Source organism: Diceros bicornis, chromosome 28, assembly GCF_020826845.1.
Source record: "Diceros bicornis minor isolate mBicDic1 chromosome 28, mDicBic1.mat.cur, whole genome shotgun sequence".
NCBI lineage: Eukaryota > Metazoa > Chordata > Mammalia > Perissodactyla > Rhinocerotidae > Diceros > Diceros bicornis.
In genome coordinates this window covers 33,048,287-33,070,019 of record NC_080767.1, presented here as the reverse complement: position 1 = coordinate 33,070,019, position 21,733 = coordinate 33,048,287, and the positions used below count along the sequence as shown (strand labels likewise).

The window sequence follows — 21,733 nt, the reverse complement described above, 5'->3', positions numbered from 1 at the left end:
AGCCTCGAACCCGTACCTTGGCCACAGCTCTCCACTTTCGCCCTTTCCTACGTCCACGCTGCAAAGCGACCAGCGCCCCCAGCGTGGCCCTCGCCACGACGAAGCTGGCTTTGCAAATAGGGGCTCGCCTTCTTCCACCTCAGGCGGGCGGCCCGAGGCTCGCAGGCGCCCAGCACCTACCCGGATTCCGGGGCGCCGGGCTCCGAGGGGCCAGGCTAGGGATGAGCGGTCGAGAGGGCGAGGGTAAAGGCGCGAGCCCGGCTGGGTGGCGGAGTAGGGCGCGGGCCGGGCCTCCGCCCCCGGATACCGCACGCGCCAATACAGAGGGGCCGACCCCTGGCCCCGGCGCGGCGGGTTCGCGCAGCGCGCATTGGCGGCGGAGGGGCCCGGGTCCCAGGTGCGCCACGGCGCGGCCGGGGAGGCGGCGGGGCGGGGAGAGGGGGTGGGGGAGCGCCGAGGCCCCGCGCCGCCAGCCCCGCGCCCCCGCCTCCCCGCCCCCGGCCCGAGCGGCCGTCATCGCGGGCGGGCGGCGCTGCGCCCGGGTGCGGCTCATCGCCGGCGGCGGCGCGGCCGGGAGGTGCGGGCTCCGCGCGGGCGGGACGCGGGCGCTGCTGCGCGCAGGAGCCGCCAGGTGGGCGCCGGGCGGGCCGCGGCCGCCGTCGCGCCCCTTCTCGCCGCCCGGGCCCGGGCCCGGAGCGCTTCCCTCTTCGGGACTTCGACTCTCCGCCCGAGGTCGCTTCCCAGCCTGGGTCTCGGCCTCCCGGAGCCCGCGGAGTCTCCGCCCGAGGTCTCTGCGCCTCGCGCCCGGCCTGCGACCCCTCGCCCGGCGCCCGCCGTCTCCGCCGCGCGCTCTTCGCCGGCTCTCCGCCCGACGTCTCGGGCTGCGCCTCCGTTGCCGTCGCGGCCGCGGGCTTTGTCTGTCCAGCCGGGGCCCCGCGGCTCCGCGCGCTCAGGCTCCGGCCCGGGCGCCGTCGTTTCCCTCTCAGCTCCAGCCGTGTTCGGGGCCGGCTCTGCGGGGCGCGCCTGGAGCTCGGGCGCCGGGCCGGGCGTGTCCGGGCGTCTCCCCTCCCCGACCCCTGGCTGGGCGCCTCGTCTCTCCAGGTTTTCTCTCAGTGTCTCTGTCCTGTCCCTGCCTCCTCCTCGCCCAGGTTTCTCTTGTCTCTCGATGTCTCGGTCAGTCGCTCGTCCGCCAGCTCGTGTCCCTGGCTCTGCGTCTGTCTCCTCCAGGTTTTCTCTTTGGGCCTCCGTCTCTCGGTGTCTCTGATCTCTCTCTCTGTCTCTGTCTGTCTTGTCTCCCCAGGTTTTCTCTGACTCTGCATCATGTGTCTCTGTCACTCGCGGATTTTCGTTGTCTCTGTCGCCCGGGGTCCCCTCTCCGTTCAGCAGCGCCGGTCGGTGTCTCTCGCTTTCGTCTCTGCGCATCTCCCCGTCTCTCCCAGACTTCATCTCTGTCCCCTCGTCTCTGTCGGATCCTCGGAACACTTGGGCCCCACTCTACCCGGGTTCATCGGCGTTCCCGAGCGGCCGAGCCCATCTCGTTTTCTCAGAATCGGGGTTTTGTTCTCAGACGAACGAATCCGGATCAAAGCGCATCGACTCCGAGGGTCCGGGATCCGGGGCGGCGGGGGCAGGGCGGGAGGGGCCCCGGGGGCGGGGCGCGCGGGGACGGGGTCAGTGAGGCCGGGCACCGGCTGCTCGGGGCGCCCTAACGGGGCGCCTGGCCCGCGGCGTGACCCGGGCGCTGTGATGGGCAGCGGGCCGGGCCCACACGGAGGGCGTCGTGGGCGCGCGGCCGGGGGTGCAGGACCCGTGCTGCCCGCGGTGACACCGTCCCCCCTCGGCAGGCGGACGCCGCGGGCATGGACTATTCGTACGACGAGGACCTGGACGAGCTGTGCCCCGTGTGTGGGGACAAGGTGTCCGGCTACCACTACGGGCTGCTCACATGCGAGAGCTGCAAGGTGAGCGGGCGGCCGGCGGGGGTCCGGGCGGGCGGGCCGCGAAGGAAAGCCCTGCTGGGGGCACCGAGAGGGGCCGGGCCCCCCCGCACTGATGTCCCGCTCCCCCAGGGCTTCTTCAAGCGCACGGTGCAGAACAACAAGCACTACACGTGCACCGAGAGCCAGAGCTGCAAGATCGACAAGACGCAGCGCAAGCGCTGTCCCTTCTGCCGCTTCCAGAAGTGCCTGACGGTGGGGATGCGCCTGGAAGGTGCGCGCGCCGCCCGGGCCTTAGACCGTGACCTCTGATGGCGAGAGGGGGTGGGGGTGGGGGAAGGGGGAGGGGAGGGCACCAATGGCCTTCTTCAAGTTTCGGGGGCCGGCGGTTGGCCCCTCGCGGGACATTAGGGCCCTGATCTCTGCGGGGTAGGGGTGAGGACTGGTGTCCGTCCGGGTGACCGGATGCATGCCGGCCGAGCCTGGATTGGGTTAGAAGTATCTCAAGTGAGCCCCAGGGAGATGACCCTGTCCCCAGCCCTTGGCGAGGCGGGGACAGGGGGCAGCATACCCAGAGCCCCTTAGAGCTCCTCCCTCTGGCCCTCTGACACCCAGCACCAGCCAGAGCCAAGGCGTTCAATACCTTTACCAGAGTGCAAGTCCCAGTGCCACGACTTACAGGTTGGGTGACATTGGGCAAGTTCCTTAACCTCTCTGAGCTGCAGATTCCCCATCTGAAAAATGGACCTAATAGTAGTGCCTTCCTCCTTGGGTTAGTGTGAGAGAACTGGATGAAAAGCTCCTAGCACGTGCCTGGCACAGAGTAAACGCTCCACAGTTTCACTATTATCATATCATTATTTATGTTATCATCTGTCCATCATCGCTGTGCAGCCCTCACTCCTCCAGCCCACCCATCTGTGCGTCTGTCCACCCTTCTGAAAGATTCACTCAGTTCGCTCACTCAGCGGGTGAGATTCCTTCCCTCCGTGTTTCTTAGCCAGGCCCTGAGAGGGCTGGGGAGCGGAGAACAATTGCCCCCAGAGGACCCAGGCCCATCCTTGCCTCCCCACCCCCAGCTCTCAGTCCAGAGGGGAGGAGAAACGGGTTCAGCAGGAAAGACTCAGGCTCTCTGAGGGTGGACAGGCGTAGGTTTCCACCCCGCTGGCCCCAGCCGGGCTGTGCGCCCAGCAGGCAGCTGTTGGCTAAAGTTTTTAAGCATGTAGAAGGCCCCTAGTGGCTCTGAGAGCTGCAGACCACAAGCTCTGCCACCTAGAAGAAGGACTCCTGGATGGGAGGGGGAGATCTTGTCCTGTCCCCAGAGCCCAGGCCCCCAGCTCCAGGTCCTGAGGGGCCAGGGCAGCTGGTTGCTGTGAGCAGCAGAAACCCCTGGTGGGGCATGAGGCAGTGGAGGGCAGGACTGACTGGGCAGGCCCCCAAGACCCATCGCTGGCTGAGCACCGCCCTCTCCGTCCTGTTCTCTCCCTTCTCCTGGAGCCCAGGGTGGGATCCTGTGAGCAGGGGCTGGGGCCACACTACAGCTGCAGAGACGCACCTGTTGGCTCCGGCTGGTGACACATTCTTGGCCAGGCAGAGGGACATCTGGTCACCAAGGGAGGTCCCTTCCCCCAGCACAGAGCCCTGACCAGCCCTAAACTCAGTTTCAAATCTGAAGGCAGTGGGGGAAGCCTGAGTCATTTTGCAACAGGGGTTTGATGGAGTCAGGCAGGCAGTCAAGGAGCAGCTGGACACAGAGGACCCAGCTGTGAACAAGGCTGACCAGGGCCCGCTTCCTGTCACCATCTCCCTGCCAGGCCCTGTGCTGGGCACCTGAACCCATTGCTGAGCCCCCAGGAGCTCTCAGCCTGGGTCACGTGACGTGATTTCACTGAGCAGGATGAGAGTGGGCAAGAGGCGGACATCTGGGGCAAGGATAGTGGATTCTGTCTGGGTGAATCCAGGAATACTTCATGAAGGTGGTGACCTCAGGGCTGGATGTTTGACAGGCATGAGAGAAGGAAAGGGTTTGAGGCAGAAGGAATATCAAAGACAGGATGGAGACAGAAGGAGAAGTGCCAAGCAGAGGAGCAGAGAGATGAGTGGTGGAGTGGAAAGAACACAGGGTCTCATGGGGGATAACCTGGAAAGGTGAACAGGGCCTTGAATGCCAGACTAAGGAGACTGACTTCATCCATGGGCACTGGGAGCCATGAAAGATGTTGAGCCAGGGAGTGACACAGTCAGATCTGTTTAGGAAAGATCTGTGAGTGGGGCGCTCTTGTGGGTAGCTTGGAGGGGTGGGCCTGACCCCCTGCTTCTGCCCACAGCCGTGCGCGCCGACCGCATGCGGGGTGGCCGGAACAAGTTCGGGCCCATGTACAAGCGGGACCGGGCCCTGAAGCAGCAGAAGAAGGCACAGATTCGAGCCAATGGCTTCAAGCTGGAGACAGGCCCCCCAATGGGGGTGCCCCCTCCCCCCCCCTCCCCCCCCGGACTACATGCTGCCCCCCAGCCTGCATGTGTCTGAGCCCAAGAGCCTGGCCTCTGGGCCACCTGCTGGGCCACTGGGCGACTTTGGGGCCCCAGCCCTGCCCATGGCCGTGCCCAGCGCCAACGGGCCACTGGCTGGCTACCTCTATCCTGCCTTCCCTGGCCGTGCCATCAAGTCTGAGTACCCGGAGCCCTACGCCAGCCCTCCGCAGCCCGGGCCCCCGTATGGCTACCCAGAGCCGTTCTCCGGAGGGCCCGGAGTGCCTGAGCTCATCCTGCAGCTGTTGCAGCTGGAGCCTGACGAAGACCAGGTACGGGCGCGCATCATCGGCTGCCTGCAGGAACCAGCCAAAGGCCGCCCCGACCAGCCTGCGTCCTTCAACCTCCTGTGCAGGATGGCTGACCAGACCTTCATCTCCATCGTGGACTGGGCACGCAGGTGCATGGTCTTCAAGGAGCTGGAGGTGAGTCCCTCCTTCCACCTGGCTGGCCGCTGGATCTGGGGTGTCCGCTCAGCTGCCCCAGCCTCAGTCTCAGTGGCTCCTTGGATGCAGCCATCCTGCCCGCTGGCTTCCGGCAGCGTCTGGGGACAGGGAGGCCACATTGGGGACACTGAGGGATGTTTCTGGTCCATCACAGCCTTCCTTCCTGGTCTCCTGCCTCCTCACTCAACCCCTCCCTCTCTCTCCTCTATTTTTTGAGTCTCTATCTCTCACAGCATCTGTTTCTTTTATCTCTGTCTCTGTCTCTTTCTGTTGTCTCTCTCTCCCTGGTGTGCTGTCTCTGCTTCTTTGTGTTTCTCCAGCTCCTTCCATCTGTGTCTGATTCTCTCCCAGTCTGGGTCTCGGTAGGCATTTATCTCTCTTTCTCTGAGACCCTGGGCTCCCCCAGAGGACTATCTGAGTCTTTGGGAGAGTCTCTGGCTGCCCCAGCCCAGTGTCAGGAAGTGGGTCCAACTCATCCTGTCCTCATATCTGGAGAGGCCACCACTCCCCGTCAGCCTCACACGTCACAGATGGGGTCCTCGTATCTCGGAGTTTGGGATGTTTGTGGGCCTTCTCCTTCCCAGCTAAAGTGAAGCCTCTTACTGTCTCTGCATCTCTCCTGCGTGACAGGCGGTCACGTGTCAGGATGTGTGTCTGTGTGTGCAGGGGAGCTAGGTGGGAGGGCAGCTGGCCTGTCACTGATCTTCCAGGAAGGACAGCCTTCCTCTACTGCAAGGCCTTCCACCCCCCTGGGTTGAGGTACCTGCAGCTAAAGTAAGCAGGAAAGCAGCAGGAGAAACTGAGGCCAGACAGGAAAGAACTTCCCAGTCATCTCGCCTAGTGGTTTGGAGGGCCCAAGGCCTGGGAGCTGCCCCTCTGGTGCCCTGGCTCCCTATGATCAGGTTGTTCTGCCAACCTCAGAGGCCCCCCAAGCCTGGCCAAGGCCCATCCTCCCTGGTCCGGGCGTGGACACTCTTTAGTTCAGACCTATCGGTGTTTGCCACCCCCAGGCTGGCCCCCCTGGCTGTTCCGGGGCTGGGTGTAAACAGCAGGGCCTCTTGCCCTCTCTGCTGGGGCCACTGCAGCCTTGAGCACATTGTCAGTGCTGACGCCACTCGGGCCTGGGCTTCCTCCAGGGGCATGTAGCCGGATGGGCCGGGGGCACTGTGTGCCCAGGATGGGCACGGTGAGCCCTTGAAGCGTCATGGGGCTGCGGGCCTGGGCTACTCTGGGAGTCAAGAATTGGCAGTGATGGCTCCTGCTTCTTCTGTGGAGAGCCTGTCATGACTGAGGCTGGGGATGAGCCATGTGTCTGTCATGGGGTGGGACTTCTCCCCCTGCCCCCTCTCTGGGCCGACCTCATGGATGAAACAAGAGGCAGGGCCTTGAACAGCCCCATCTGCCTTCCCCTCGTGGCTGGAGGCCCTGGTGGGGGATGTGGATCCCGGGACCCTTGGGTTGGTTGCCAGCTTCCCCTCCAGATTTCTCATGAGCTCCCAGTGCAGAGGGGAGGAGGAGCAGAGCATTCCTGGCTTTCCAGAACCCTGGATCCAGGGGCAGGGCACTTCCTCCGGCCTCCTTCCTGGTCTCTCAGGGGTTTTCACGCAGGATGGGAAGGGCTTTTGTCCCAGGTTCGCTGAGTGTTTTTTCCTGCTTCTGGCTTCTCTGTGGTCCAAACCTTCCTGCTTCCCCTTCCCAGAGTCTCTGAATCGAGCCCAGGAATATGAACCATGGTCACTACCCTCTGTAAAGGAGCCTTGCAGATAAGTACCAGCCTAGCCCTTAGAGAGTCTCTCATCAGCCACGTAGAACTTCTTTCCCACTGGTCCAGTGAGCCCTGGGCCAGTGTCTGTTTGCAAAGCCACAGGTGGGAGGCAGAAAAGTGGGAGGCATGCTGAGTGACTCTGTTTTCCCTTTTGGCTGACCATTTATCCCCTCACCTTCAGGCAGGACACATCTTAGCAGATGGCAGAGGGGGCTCCCTAGCTCTGAGAGTGGGGTAGCCCTGGGGCTGGGCACTGGGGACATTGAAATGAATTGGACCCCAGAGGCTGCCAGGCAAGAGGAGGAGACAGACATGCACATGGATAATGCCAGCACAGCGCGCCCAGGGCTCTGAGGGGCCGAGGGAGCCCAGTAGGAAAGCAAATGGCTGTATCTATGGAAGTCAGGGAAGGTTTCTTAGATCTGCACCTTTTCAGAAAGCAGTCCAAGGGTAAGGGCACTCCAGGAGGTGGTAACAGCATAGGCAAATGTCTAGAAGTGTGAAAAGGCATCATGTGTCCGTAAGTTCCAGTGGTCCTAGAAGCCAGGGCTGGAGAGGTTGGCAGGGTCAGAGGCAGAGCTTGGACCAGGAGTGGGTCCTCTGGCAGTGGGTGATGGACAGCCTGCCAGGGCTGGCTGAGGCCCCCCATCTCGGGTTAGGGAGGGCTCCCGTCACAGAGCCTGAGGTCTCCCCAGAGATCACTCAGCCCTCTATGAGGCTGACAACATCTTGCTGCCCAGGGGAAGGCCTGGGGTCTTTGCTGAGCTGTCAGGGATGCTGGGAACCCAGATATTGGGACTCTGGATGCCCTCTTGGGGATCTCCTCCTCCATCCTCTTTTCCAGCTTGGATGTCCCTCTGTCTCTATTTTTCCATCTCACACAGTCATGGTGTGTTCGATCTGACAGTGGCACAGAAGTTAATAACAAAGACCAGAATCAGAGAGGCCTGTGTTCAAGTTCCAGCTCTGCCACTTTGGGCAAATGACTTTACTCCTCTGGGCCTCAGTTTTCTCATCTATAAAATGGGGGAGTTGAGATAATATCCACCTCATAGGGTTGCTGGAAGGGTTTAGTGAGCCAGGCCAGTAAAGAATTTAGCCCAGGGTGCAGAATACAGGACGTGTTCAGTAAGGGAGAGCAGCAGCTCCCCTCCTCACTGTCTTCCTCTGCTGCTGTACAATTTAACCTATGCTTGCAGGTGGTATACACACCTGGCGGGCAGAGTAAGAAAGGGTACATTGTATCCACAGTCCTCTGAGCAGGCTGGAGTTCTGGGAGAAGATGGGGCCCACCTTGCCCTGGGCTTATAAAGTAATTTCGTACCTGCAAGGTAGCAGAAACTCACCGGTTCTTGCTGCTGAGTGGGGGGCAGTGCAGTTTGTAGGCCCAGACGGTGAGGCTCTCTGGACAGTTCCGTGAAGGACAGGCAGGGAGGATGCAAGATAGGAATCAGGGAGTTAGAGGCGAGGGCCAAGAGAACCTAATGACCCATCTTGACATGAGTTCACCCTTGACGTCCGGCTCTGAGGCCCCCGATTGGCAACAGATTTAACTGCTCAGATATATGGTTTCATTTAAGGGGCAGTAACTCTGTCAGTCCTGGGCTGACAAATGACGGCCCGCTGACCACTCGGCCGAGAGAGCGCTGTGGCCAGCCCGTGGCATGTCAGCCACTGGAGAATTACAGAGCCTGCTGGCCTTCGGCCGCCAGACTGATCAGACCCCAGGGGGCTCCAGAGGGGGCCCTGCTGGGAGGCAGATCAGCTCGGCACCCATAAATACCCTGTCTCTGAGGCAGGCTGCAAAGTGTCAAGGCTTCAGGGAGATTTGTGGCTGACGGGCAGGAGGGGTGGGCAGCTGGTGGGCCAAGCAGACAGGCCAGGCCGACAAGGGACCCCAGGGCCAGGACTGCAAATGTCCTTGTTCCCAGGGCAGCCTGAGGGTAGAGGAGGAACCTTTTGCTTAAGGAGAAACCTACGGAAGGTAAAAACCAACCCTCTTTGGTTAAGTGAGCCTCTTAGCCACCTGCTTTCCTGTGGAGAGGGGCTGGCGGCTACGGCCCTCTGGTTTTCTTTTAAATAAAAAGGGAAGTGTGTGTGTGTGTGTGTGTGTGTGTGTGTGTGTGTGTGTACACGTGTGTTCCTCTGTGTGAAGAGTGTTTTGGAGTTTGGTGTCTTTATGTGTCCATCTGTCCATCTAGGGGAAGAACAAGGAAGGGTCTGGCAGGCAAGATTTGCTTGGCTGGGGGTGGGTCCGGGGCAGCATCCCCAGGAGGGCCAGCCACGGGGCCACAGACAGAACCCTTCACGACTGACGCCGCTGTGCTCACACGTTTTCTCTAACCAAAGGAGGGAGGATTTGTTTTTCCTATTTCTCAGAGCAGGAAATGAGGGCCAAGGAGGATGCATGGCCGAGTTGGGGAGCAGAGGGCGCATGGCACCAAGCTTAGCCACCGTATTGCTTGTCTGCCCTGCCGCCCCTATCAGCCCCGTGGGCAGGGGCCCTCACTCCCGGCTCTGAGGTCTGGGTCCCGAGTCTGCTCCCAGGGCTTGGCCAGCCGGGTCACTGTGACCCCTTCTGCTTTCTGCCCGAAGTCCAGCCTCTTATCTCCTAATTCTCCCCTTATCTCTCACCCTTCCACCTCCCCACCCCCTGTTCCTTCAATCGGACACAAGGGTGTCTGCTCCCGAGGGCCCCAATGGGTGAGGGGCAGAACTCAGCCCTGCCCGTCCTCCGGCCCCTCTGCCTCCATCTGGGTCGCCCAGGGTGGGCCAGGGTGGCTCTGGGAGCAGGCGTCTCCTACTCGGGCACTGGGAGTTCCGAGGCTCCCCAGAAGCCGGGCCAGGCAGGGGCGTCGGGGCAGGCCCAGCCCCCTGCGGTACCTGGGGCGCGCCTCTGTCCCTTTATCTGTGACGGGCGTTTCCTCACCGATAGGGCAGGGGTGAGGCGGCCCGGGCGTGCCGGGAACGGGGCCGGGGCTCGCCCTGCCTCCCTCCTTGGAGAGGCGCGGGGAGGCCTCGTGCCAGCGGCTCTCTGGGCACCGGGCACTTCCTGCGGAGAGATAAGGGAGATGTCTTTGTGACTCGCCCCCGCCCGGTTCTCAGCCTCTCCTGGTCCCTCCACTCCAGGGCCAGCTGTGGCCGAGCCTGGGGTCTCCTGGTTGGGCTTCCTGTTCTGACAGTCATGGGGCTCTAGCAAGAACTTTCTGCCAGGAGAGGGAGGGGGAGGTGTGGGTTCTTGACGAGGGGATGAGGTGAGGAAGGGAGGCGGGAGGCTGGTGAGTCAGGGCAGGACAGAGATAGACCCTCCCCCTGTTCTCAGCCGTGTGCGCTGTGGGGCCTGGAGGAAGCCTGACTGTGTGTCTGGCTGCCCCCTTTGCTCTTTGTCCACTTTTTCTCGCCCTCTGGGTGCCTGAGGAGAGGCCCCAGGCCGCCCCCAGGAAAGGAGGGGAACAGAAAGGGAGAGGGGGCTTCCGGGCCAGTTCCCCTCAGGCCAAGGGCTGCCCGGACTCCTCTGGCCCCCGGCTGGGGGTGGTTCCTCTGTGCTCTCTGTGCGTGTCTTGGGGAGCACATACTTGTCCATCAACCACTCACTGACCCCTTCTCTGGGCGCCCAGAGATAAGCTGGACATCAGTCCTGCCTCCTCAGACCCCACAGGTATTGGGGAAGACAGGCATGAACTGGGGCCATCAGATGTTGCAGGTGCCATGTCCAGAGGATGGTGAGGGCACCACAGAAAGAGGAGGAATCAAGGAGGGCTTCATGGGGGAGGTAATGTGCATGCCATGAACTCCTGGGTAGGCAAGGGTGGGTCTTCTTCCACACCTGGTGGTTAAGAGCACAGACAGAGTGGTGTGACCTTGGGCAAGTTACTTGACCTCTCTGGGCTCAGTGTCCTGTCTTGCTGGATTGGGGGTGGCAACTGCACCGGCCTCATAGGTTGTGGAGCTGCGGTGCAGTGACTCTTAGCTGTCCTGGTTTGCATTCGACACAGGGCATGGTCCAGGAAGGTGCCAGGAAGGACCCACTGGGTAGACGGCGGCTGGCTGATGAGCCGCAGATGCTGAGAGGGACTGGATTCTATCCTGTGTCTTCCTGGGATGACCTGCAGTGCCCAGGGCAGTTCCGAACGCCCAGGAGAGCTCAGTGTCTGTCACTGTGGGGAGTTGGGGACTGAGAGTGCCAGCCAGGGCCCCGCCTGGCTCTGCCTCTCTGGGGTCTCAGGAGAGCCCCTCGCCCTCTCTGGCTGGCAGATTCTTCATCTGAAAGATAGGAGTTAAGGCCAGGGGATCCCAGGGGCCCTTTTGGCTCTGGCATCCCACGGTCCTGAGTCCCACTGGCCAATGTCACGAGTGTCCACTCTTAGAATGTAGCGACCCCTCAGAGTGGGAGCGCCCCCCGCACAGGGGAGGTCCCGGCCTGTGCACCAAGTGCCCCGATTACAGGCTGGGTGTCAGAATCTGCCCCGTGGTGTTCCGTTCCTGCTTCCGAGTCAGACCACTGCCATCTGCCTGCTCGTTCCTGGGCTGGACCGCAGGCCGAGCGGGCCCTCCTTTCTTCTCCGGAGCCTGCAAGCTCTGCAGAAGGCCCAGGGAAGCTCGGTTCCCTCTGCGTGGCTTGACTTTGAGCGATTGAGGCTGCTAGAGATGTGACCACAGGCCCAGTGGGCACAAGGTTAAATGAATAATAATCTTCCCTGGCATGTGACGGAGTCCTTCACAAACCAATTCCATGGACGTTATTCACCAACATTGATTGATGCCTAATACGTGCCAGGCCACCTTCTAATACTTTGCCCGCTTTCCGGATGAGAAAACCAAGGCCCAGCAGGTTGTAGAACTTGCTTAAGGTTGTACAACTTGTAAAAGCAGAGCCGGGGCCGGAACCAGGCCCACCCGAGCCCTGATCACCTTCGTCAGACCCTCTTATTAGTAATTTTGCGAGGCCTCTGCCGCGCTGGGATGAAGCAGACAGGGGGGCAGACGGGGCACAGAGAGGTTAAGCAGCTTGCCCAGGTCACAGACCCAGCTGAGCCTCTGGACTGAGAGTTGGGAGGGGGAGGGGTGAGAGGAAGGTCCCCTGGCTGGAACCGGGACCCTGCGTGCCTCTTCCCCCCAGGTGGCCGACCAGATGACGCTGCTGCAGAACTGCTGGAGCGAGCTGCTGGTGTTCGACCACATCTACCGCCAGATCCAACACGGCAAGGAGGGCAGCATCCTGCTGGTCACCGGGCAGGAGGTGACAAGACCCTCCCGTGCCCCGCGCCGCCCCCACTGTGCACCTCCAGAGCGCCGGGCCCGGGAGAGGTCCCAGGCCTCTCCAGGGCTGGCCCTGGGCACCCTGAATATCAGCCCTTTCTCCAAGTTCACGGGATCCCCAGCGGCCCGACCTCCCTCTGCCCGGCCCTGGCCTCGAGAGGAGCCAGCCCCGGGGAGCCCTCCTCTGAGGGAAGCAGCTCAGAGATGTGGGGAGGGTCAGAGGAGGCTCTTGGAGGAAGTGATGGTGGTGCTGGGTCTTGAGAGAATAAATAGGGATTGGTCAGGTAATGGAAGGTGGTGGAGGGGCGGGGCCTGCTTCCACCACAGGCAGAGGGGATAGAAAGGCTCAGAGAGGGAAGTTTAGAACTGCCCCCCCAGGGGCCACTGGTCTGCTGGTACATGGGTTTGGGGGGTCGAGGGCCCTGTAGGGGGTGGGATGAGTCGAGAGAGAAGGCTGGAGGGGTTGCTAGGGGCTGGGTTGGATGAGACCTTTTAGGCCTTAAACCCTGAATGAATGAATGAGCAAAGGGGTCTGGACTCCAAAGAGCTCAGAGTCAGAATTTGGGGCTCCCTTAGAGCAGGGAATTGGGGGCACCAGGATGGGAGCCCAGAACACAGAAACTGCTGAAATCCAGCAGGGAGCAACGGGAGAGTTTAAGTGGGGAAGGAGGCAGCCAGATTGTATTTGAGGAAGCTCTTGGAGGAGGCAAGACGGGAGGTAAGGAGGACCTGGAGGCAGCCACCCACTGCTCAGGATTCTGGGAGGGGACAATTCAAGGAGGAGGACCCCATGTGGTGAGAGGCGGAGTAGGGGATATGGAGGGAGGGAGGGAGAAGGGAGGTGATGTCCAGGGTCTAGCCTGGTGGAGGGAGCCTCACTCCGGGGTGGGGACCCAGGAGGAGCGGGCTTGACAGGTGCTGTGGGGTGACCGTGGAGACCGAGGCCCTGCTCCCCACCCGCTGCCTCCACCCCTGGCTCTCTGTCCCCATCCTCAGTTCTCGCCCTGCCTGCCTCAGGCCGTCCGTGGCCGGGGAACACTGTCACGAGGGGGTGACTGTAAGGCCACCTGTGAGTGCAGATGAGGAGCATCTGAGGGATGAGTGTGTTTGTGTTGGCCCTTACAACGTGTGGGTCAGCCTCTGAGGCCACGGGAATGTCCAGCATGTGTGTATGTGTGTGCGTTTGCCAGTGTTTTATTGTGCAGATACCTCCACACATAAACATGTGGGTGTCGAGATCTGCCCACATCAGTGTGAACACACACACAGGCCTGTGTCTGTCTGTGTTCCCCCGTGACGTGACCATACAAGGGTGCGTGTGTGTCTTCACTCCATGAAGTGGGTGGACGACCCCGTGAGTGTGTCCATGCGTGTGTGTGAGCGTGAGCTGAGGTGTGACCGCATCCCCAGTCCGAGCATCCACGTGTGGGCCCGTGGGGCCGAGTCATGTGGCAGGATCCACGTGTCCCCGGGCAGACCTGCCCGCCTCTGCCCCCACACCCGGCACTGCGTGGTACTCTCTGCAGACAACACACAAGACACAAAAGCCGTTTGTACCACCGGGCCTGGCGGCGGCTCTTTGTGCATGAAGAACCCTTCAGCCTTCCCTCTGCACCCACTCGCCCGGTGTTGTGGGGCCCTCAGCCCGGCCGGGCAGTGAGGAGAGCTGGGAAGGCTGGGCCCTGCCATCGGGGCTGGGAGGGTTCCTGGGGCCCGAGGAGATGCTGCCCCCACCTGGCTCCGCTCCAAGGCTGGGCACACCTGACCCCCAGCCTCTGAGCAGCCCGTCCCCGGGGTCCCTGATCAGAGCCTCCTGCCCTACGCGCTGCTGCCCCTGACCCTGTCCTCCGCCCGCCAGGTGGAGCTGACCACGGTGGCGGCCCAGGCGGGCTCCCTGCTGCATGGCCTGGTGCTGCGGGCCCAGGAGCTGGTGCTGCAGCTGCATGCGCTGCAGCTCGACCGCCAGGAGTTTGTCTGCCTCAAGTTCCTCATCCTCTTCAGCCTCGGTGAGTGGCCTGAGCGGGGCCTGGGGGGGCAGGGGCACGGGGCGGATGGTTGGGCTGGCCTCGAGACCCCAGGATAGGGCTGTGTGCCACGGGGCCTCAGTGGGGCAAGGACCCCTCCCTTAGTGAATAGGAGTGTGGGGGGACCCGGCCCAGGGCCTGGCTCTTAAAATGAAGGTTGCTTCTTCTCTGGGCCTCGGGTTCTCTGTGTGGAAGTAGAGAGGGCCAAGCTAATGTCTAAGATTCCCCTTTATGGGACAAGGAGCCCTCCCGAGAATTTGGTAAATTCCTGGCTGAAAACCCAGGAAAGAGCTCATGCCACCTCCAGAAAATGCCTGTGCGACTTCGGGAGCTTCTGTCCCCTGGCTCCCGTCCGGGGGCCCTGAGTTTCCTAATCCCTGGCTCTAGGAGGGTCCACATTCTGACTCTGAGCTCTTTGGGGTCCAGACGCCTTGCCCATTCCTTCCTTCACTCACTCATTCATTCTACAAACTTGTGCTGAGCATCTGCACCGTGTAAGGCCCCAGGGATGCAGCGTGCACAAAATAGACCCCAAATCCCTGTCTCCTGGAGCTGACTTTCTCGGGGAGAGACAATCAGCATAATATGATTAGTAAAATATGTGAACTAGTGAAATTAGTAAAGTATGTAGCCCGGGAGACTGCAGTAAGTACTAAGGAGGAAAATGAAGCAGGGAAGAGGCAGAGGAGGGCCCAGCCACCAGCCCGCCCCTCCCCAGGTGTCTGGCATCACCCTCCTGACCCCGGCCTGGCCTGTGCCGCCCCAGTCCCCATCCTCCCTCTGGCTCTCATCAGGCCCCCCTCCTTCTGTCCTCCTTTACCCAGCAAACCATCTCCAGTGCCCTCTCTGTGCCCAGCGATGCTGCGAACATAGAGGTTTTCCTTGTTCTCAGGTGGCTCCCAGTCCAGGAGAGGCCTTTAGCCAGTGTAACCAGGGCTGGGACAGAGAGATGGGGAGCCCAGGGTGAGCAGCAAGGGCTCTGCCTGGAAGACTTCCTGGAAGACGGACATCTGAGCAGGGTTTTGGAGGATGAGTAGGAGTTTGCTGGGTGGATAAATCTTTTAGCAGAGGTGTAGATGGGATGGAAGGTTGGAACAGAGTGGCATGAATGCCTCATCACCTGGGGAGGGAGCAGAACTGAGACATTGTCTTTGTAGCAGATGGCATTATAGCCACAGTCTGGCAAGGGTGTGTCTGCCCAAGAGTGGAGGGAGTTGGGGAAGCAGAGAAGTGAGCCAGGAGGGGGTGATTAGTGAAATGTTGATTGTGGGGAGCCCAGTGCTCAGGCCATGGCCATGTGACTGGGTGCCGTGGGCTGGGCACCTGACTCTGCCACAATAGGCTGATGGCTGGAGGGTATAACTGCAAAGCTGCTGGCCTCCTCTCCAGACACCAGGAGGGCTCTGCAGCGGGGGTAGGGACAGTCACGGTGAGGGGTGGGGGCAGAATCTTGGGCAGCCACTTAGGAGCTGTGGCCCGAAGCCCTCGGAGGAGTCATGGGGGCGCAGGCCAGGCTGGCTCCAGCAGGGGGAGGCCCCCTCCTTCCTCTGCCTCTGGGGGTACCCTCCTCCCCACCTTGTCTCTGAGAGCTGCCAGGCTCTGGGAAGGCCATGTGTGTGGCTGGGGGTGGCGGCTCCAGGAGTTCCACGTGTGTACGTGTGCCTTTGTGTTGGTGTCTTGTTTTCAAACATGAACTTTTACAGGCTTGTGGTTTTTTTATGTGTCACGTATGAGGAATCCGTGTGTCACTGGGGAGCCACTGGGGACATCTGGAGACGTGAGGAGTTTGGAGGGATGGGTGGTGCTTGGAGGCACATGGAGGGCGGGATCGGTGGCGGTCTGGGTGGTTGGTGAGGTGACAGTTCTTCAACTGACGGCCATCAGGAGGCGGCCAGGGAGGTCCTAGGGAGAGCTGGGTGGAGGGTGGGCTGCCAGCCACCAGTCTCCTTGGCCAGGGCTCCGTCTATCCTTGGGCGCCCCTGCAGAACAGGGACCATGTCTTGGCTTTCCAGACCATCCAGGGCCTGAGCCCCAGCCCTTCTTCCCACTGAAGCCCCAGGCGCTGGGGGCTACCAGGCCCAGCGCGGCTCTGGCCTCCGCTAGGAGATAAAGCCGGGACTTCTCCTTCCGTGGGGCATGAGAAGGACAGCTAAGCTGAGCCTGGCCCTCTTCTCCCGGGTCCAGGTGAGGGCCGTGCTCAGAACCATGAGTGCCGGGCCCCCTTCCTGCTAGCCTTCCTCCTGTTTTCCAGAGGCGGCAGCTGGGGCCTGAGAGACTGGGACTGTCTACAGGGCTTGGCTGGAACAGGCTGGAGGGGTGGATAGAGGAGTGCGAGTGCGTGCATGTGGGTGCGCGTGCGCGTGCGTGCGTGTGTGTGCACGTGCGAGGCGGGGGTGGGGTACAGTGATTAGGAATGGGACTAGAGACAGACCACTGGATTCTAAATCTGGACTCGCTCTCTGGCTGTGTCCTTGAGCAAGTCAGTCCCCTCTCTGAGCCTCTATTTCCCCGTCTGTAAAATGACCATCATCATAATCCTTAACTTGCTATGAGGATTTAATGAGAGAATTCCCCAAGGTGTTCAGCGCATGGCCTGGCCCCTTGGAATGCGTCATCATTGTTTTCATCATAACCATCATTATGAAGTTAATGAGCGAATGAACAAGTGAATGAATGGAGTGAATGAACCAAAGAGTCAGTCTCTGTCTTTCTTGCACGCTGTGTGTCTGGCTCAGTGCCTTGCTTTTGGGGACAGGGACATAGGTCTGGCTGAGATGGGGAGCACCCAGCCCAGCAGGCCAGAAACTCTAGCGAGGCTGAGACTGGGAGGGGAGGAGGAGAAGGCCCCAGGACCTGGGCCTGCCTGAGCTCATGGGAGCAGCGAGAGAGGAGGCCAGGTGAGCCACGGAGACTGTTGGCTGACAGGTTCCAGGTTAGGAGAGGAGCCTGAGCCGTCTAGTGTGATTAGGGTTGGGCCAAAGCGGAGAAACCAGTTACACTCAGGATGTCACGGAAGGCCTCTTGGAAGAGGGGCCTCTGAGGTGGGCCTTACAGTATGAGTAGGAGTGTTCTGGGTGAAACAAAGCAGGCAGCAGCATGGGTATTCCAGCCTGAAGGAAGAGCTTGTGCAAAAGTATGGAGAATCCTGAAAGTTTGGTGTGGCTGTGGGGCAGGGAGAGGGTGGAGAGGAGGCTGGTGAGGTGGGCGGGGGCTGAGCTGTGCACAGCCTTGAATGCCAGGCCAAGTACCTTCAGCCTTCCCTTGGGAAGGATTTTCAGCAGGGAGTAACAGGATCAAATTGGCATTTTAGCTTTCTTCTAACTTCCTTCCAACTGCAGCATGGGACAAGGGCAGGTGGCAGCCCAGAGCCCTGCAGGAGGCTAGCCCTGGGGCTGGGGTGAAGGGGACAAATTTGGGCAAGACAAAGGGGAAGATGTGCCCAGACTCTAAAAGGTGGGAGGAGGCTCCGCTCATGACCCCAGCTAGACCACCAGAGCTGGGCCCCCAGGGAACCCGGTCCCCGGGAGGGACGCCACTTGCCAGTGGGTCTCCAGCTGGCACGCTGGGCGGCACCCTCGGGACAGCGCCTCCCCAGGCCGGGCAGCCTGAACTCGTGTGATGACCATCCCCCGCCACACCCCACCCCACCCCACGGCCCTCCAGCCCCCTCAGCGCCTCCTTCTCCCCTGCCTCCACAGAAGGGTGCCATTTGGCGTCTAAATAGCCGGCTCGGGCAGGCGTGGAGGCAGGTAAGGAGGCTTAATTAAAATTAGTGCCTCTCTCCTGGCAGTCGCGGTGTTTATGAAGATGGGCCCTGCGGGCATTGTTCCGCAGAGGACTTAATCGAAGCTTAATGGATTGACCTAACATTCGATTTCCCGGCTTCCATTGAGGCGGCGGCTCCAGCGTTCCCTTAAGCGTTTGCAATTTACCCACAGCTCCGCGCCAACAAAAGGCGGCCTGAATAGCAGCCCCACTCGAGGGGCCATTGTGCGCGGGGGCGCCTGCCTGAGTCACCGCTATTGGGACAACATTCTTTATGCCTCGCTGGAATGAAAGGATTATTCAAATATTCAATTAAACCGTGAAAAGGGGGCTTTTCTGAGAACCTGGGGGCCCCCGGCTCCGCAGAGCTAGCGGGCTGCTCTCGAGGTGGGGGGCCCCTCCCAGCCGCCTCCCACCACCCACACCCAGGATTGCCGGGAGCCCAGCGGGCTGGGGGCACCGCGCAGGCTTTTCTCCAGCGCGCCCGGCTCCACCCTGCGGCGGCTCACGGATCAGGTGCAGTTCTTGGGCTCCCCGTGCAGAAGAGAGGAATGTGCCCCCATTTTGCAGATGAAGGGAACTGCGGCTCAGAGAGGGGGAGGGACGTGCCCAAGGTCGCCCAGCTGGTGGCAGAGCTGGAATTTGAACCCTGGACACATTTAGGGGGCGTCTCCAGATTCGTGTGACCCCTGGTCCCGTGTCTAATCGAGGAAGGGCATGGTGTTCTGGGGGACGTTGCTCCTGTCACATCCGTGATCCTACAGAATCCTCACAATAGTCTCTTTAGAAGGGGGCACGGGGAGAAGGGGCGTGACTTGACGGTGGTCTCCTCCAAGGCAGGGGGGAAGTTGAGTCTGGAGGCACTGAGTAGCCTCTCTGGGGAAACCTAGACCCCCAGGGGTGGGGGCCTCGGCTGGGACTCCTGGATTGGATGACACGTAAAGTTATTATGCCCAAGCCTGACCACTCCCCTGCTTGCCCGCAGGGCTTCGGAGCCAGAGAGAGCTGGGTTTGAATCCAGACTCGGGCATCTCTTGTGCGTCCCAGGCACGTCCCACTGTCCCTGTGCCTTCCCTGCCTGCCTGGGCGTCTGTGGGATTAACTGAGCTGGGTCAAGGTGCCTGGCGGATGCCCGGGAAACTGGGGGCACTTATGCTGCAGTCGCTGGGCTCAGTTAGTGACCGTGCTTCCCTCCCCGAGCCCTGTAGCCCACTCATGCGGACAGGGGGGTCTCCAGCCTGCAGAGAGCTGCGGGACCCACAGAACTGCTAGGATCGGGGCTGTCCCTGAAAGCTGTCCTTGCTGTCCCCATCCCCCGCTCTCTGCCCCTTGTCCCTGCACGGCGCTGCTGAGAACAGTAAATCCTGGTAAAGCCGAGGCCCTGGTCCTCCCCCCCACCTCCTGCCTCTACTGCAGCCTCCTAGCCAGTCCTCCCCCCACCCCCAACCATTTCCTCTGGGCCCCTTTACTGCTGTGTGGCCTTGAGCTGGTCCATACCCTTCTCTGGACCCCCAGCCTCCTATTGTGAATTGTCAGAAGACAATGTCAGGAAAATTGCCCAGCCCTGAGGTTGGTGGGGGGTGAAGGTAGATGGGACAGGATTGGGATGGAAAGAGGTTGGGAAAGGGATGGGGCCGGTAGGCACCTCTTGCCCCCAGGAGGCCAGTGAGGTGGGGAGACTTCCCATGACCTTTGAATGTGTCTGGAGTGGGCCAAGCTAGGGAACAGGGCTGCTCTGTACAGTTGGGCAGGGTGTTTACTGCACAAGGGGACCTAGGCAGGGGATAAGTAGAGGCTGAAATCTAGCCTACCTGCCCCTCGCCAAGCTCTCTCTCTGTGGACAAGGGGGAACTTCTTTCTAATTGGCGCAAAGGTGCCTTATGGGCTAATGGTGATTTGGGGGAGGCCAAGAAGAAAATGACCCTGGCTCATTTACTGAAGGGAGGTGAGGGGGCCAGGGATGCGGTGGAGGATCGGGCCCAGATCCTGCCATACGCCCCCGGCCCAGCTCGGGTTTCCCTAAATCCAACTTTGGACAACACGGGCCTCGGCGGGCGCGCTGGGGGCGGCTGGGGATCAGGGTTGCCAGGAGCACGAAGCCCTCATGGCGCAGCGGGTGTTAAGAGGGATTAGAAGGGCCATGAGCTGCACATGGTGGCTCGGGACGCCCCCGCAGCAGGGCTGGGGGTGACGGGGGCGGAGGGGAAGTGGACGGACGACCATTTTCTGAGCCTCTGGCGCCACATCCCAGGCAAGGCTGGGCTAGGACCTGGGGGCAGGGGACTGATTCTGTGGATTCCTCCGTGTCTAGGCAGGGCACCAGCTGGGGATGCTGCCCAGGAGCCCACAGAGGCCTGCAGGCAGAGATGAGGACTCGCGTGACAGGAAACTGACCCTCTCTGGGCACCCCTGGGGGCCAGGCACCTGCGCAGGCCCCTGCCACCATGCTCTCACCCCGGCAAGGTGGACGTGGCCCTTCTCATAGAGGAAGAAGGCCTTTCATGTTGAACTTGCATCTTCTTCTTTGTCCCTGTTCTTACATATTGTGCACGATTTCTGTGCATGCATTTTTAATTTACATAGATGGCTTTGCCTGATAGATCTCCTTCTAGATCTTTTCTGTTTTTTCCACTCCGCCCCATGCTTTTAAAGATCTGTCCATTTGCTCTGTGTAATGTCTGCTCCGTTCCTTCTGTCCACTGCACAGGACTCCCGGGGGTGCAGCCACCATGTCTCCCTGGGGTACATCCAGGCCCCTCCCCATCACCACACACACTGCTGCAGTGAATGCCCGTGTCCCCTGTGGCCCCACGAGAGAATCTCCTTGGGTACTGGAGCCTCCTGATTGGTCAGAGGGTCGACCACAGGAGAGCCTGCCGCCCTCTAGAGTGGGGCCACCAGTGCACGTGCCTCGAAGTCGTGAGAGGGGACCCTTCCACTCACAGTGCGCCCTCTGGTGGTGGTGCTGATGATGGGACAGTGATGGTCGTGGTGGGGGGGTGATGCTGATGGTGACCCCCACGGGGATGATGGCGACAGGATGGTTTTGACCATGGAGATGGGGATGGTGTTGACAATGGCCATGGTGAGAGTAGGTGTAATAATGGTAACAACTAACATACTGAGCCTTGTTACATGCCAGACACTGTTCTAGCACTTTCCACCTATTGACTCCCTGTGAAGTAGGTGCTATCGTCACCCTCGTTTTACAGATGAGGAAATTGAGAGGTTACATAACATGCCCAGGGATATACCTGGTGAGGTTGGTGATGGTCTTGGTGATGATGGAGGTGTCACTGTGACCGTGATGATGACAATGGAGGCAATGATGGTGACAGGGGATTGTGGTTGGCTGGTTGATGGTGGCGGTGGCTGTGTTTGTGATGACCACAGGGATGTTGGTGCTGGTGACTGCTAAGGATGGCTGTGTGGAACTATGGTTATGGTGATGATGGTGGTGACAGGAATGATGGAGGTTTGGTTGATGATGGCAGCAAGGGCCATGTTTGGGAAAAACACAGGATGTCAGTATTGGTGACTGATAAGGGTGGCAGTGTCCATCAGCTGTGGTGATGACCAGGGTGATGGTGATGTGGTGACGGGAGATGGTGGTTGTGTCATTGATGGTGGCCGTGCGCACGTCTTGGCCAATCACAGGGGCGCTGGTGTTGGTGGTGCCAGGGACTGTCGATGTGATGGCTGGTGATGGTGACACAGCTCCTCCCTTTGCAGATGTGAAGTTCTTGAATAACCACAGCCTGGTGAAGGATGCTCAGGAGAAGGCCAACACCGCCCTGCTCGATTACACCCTGTGCCACTACCCGCACTGCGGGGACAAGTTCCAGCAGCTGCTGCTGTGCCTGGTGGAGGTGCGGGCACTGAGCATGCAGGCCAAGGAATACCTGTACCACAAGCACCTGGGCAACGAGATGCCCCGCAACAACCTGCTCATCGAGATGCTGCAAGCCAAGCAGACTTGAGCCTGGGCCGGGTGGGGCCGGGACTGGG

General features: G+C 60.8%; 1 protein-coding gene across 1 annotated transcript; it reads left to right on the top strand.

Annotated features, from left to right (window-relative positions):
• Positions 1-542: 542 nt before the first annotated feature.
• Positions 543-21,733, top strand: NR5A1 (nuclear receptor subfamily 5 group A member 1). Its single transcript, XM_058524029.1, is given in 8 exon segments — positions 543-631; positions 1,845-1,961; positions 2,070-2,211; positions 4,265-4,448; positions 4,450-4,891; positions 11,797-11,916; positions 13,795-13,942; positions 21,458-21,733. Coding segments are annotated over 7 exon segments (1,386 nt in total). The 5' UTR covers positions 543-631; positions 1,845-1,859; the 3' UTR covers positions 21,706-21,733.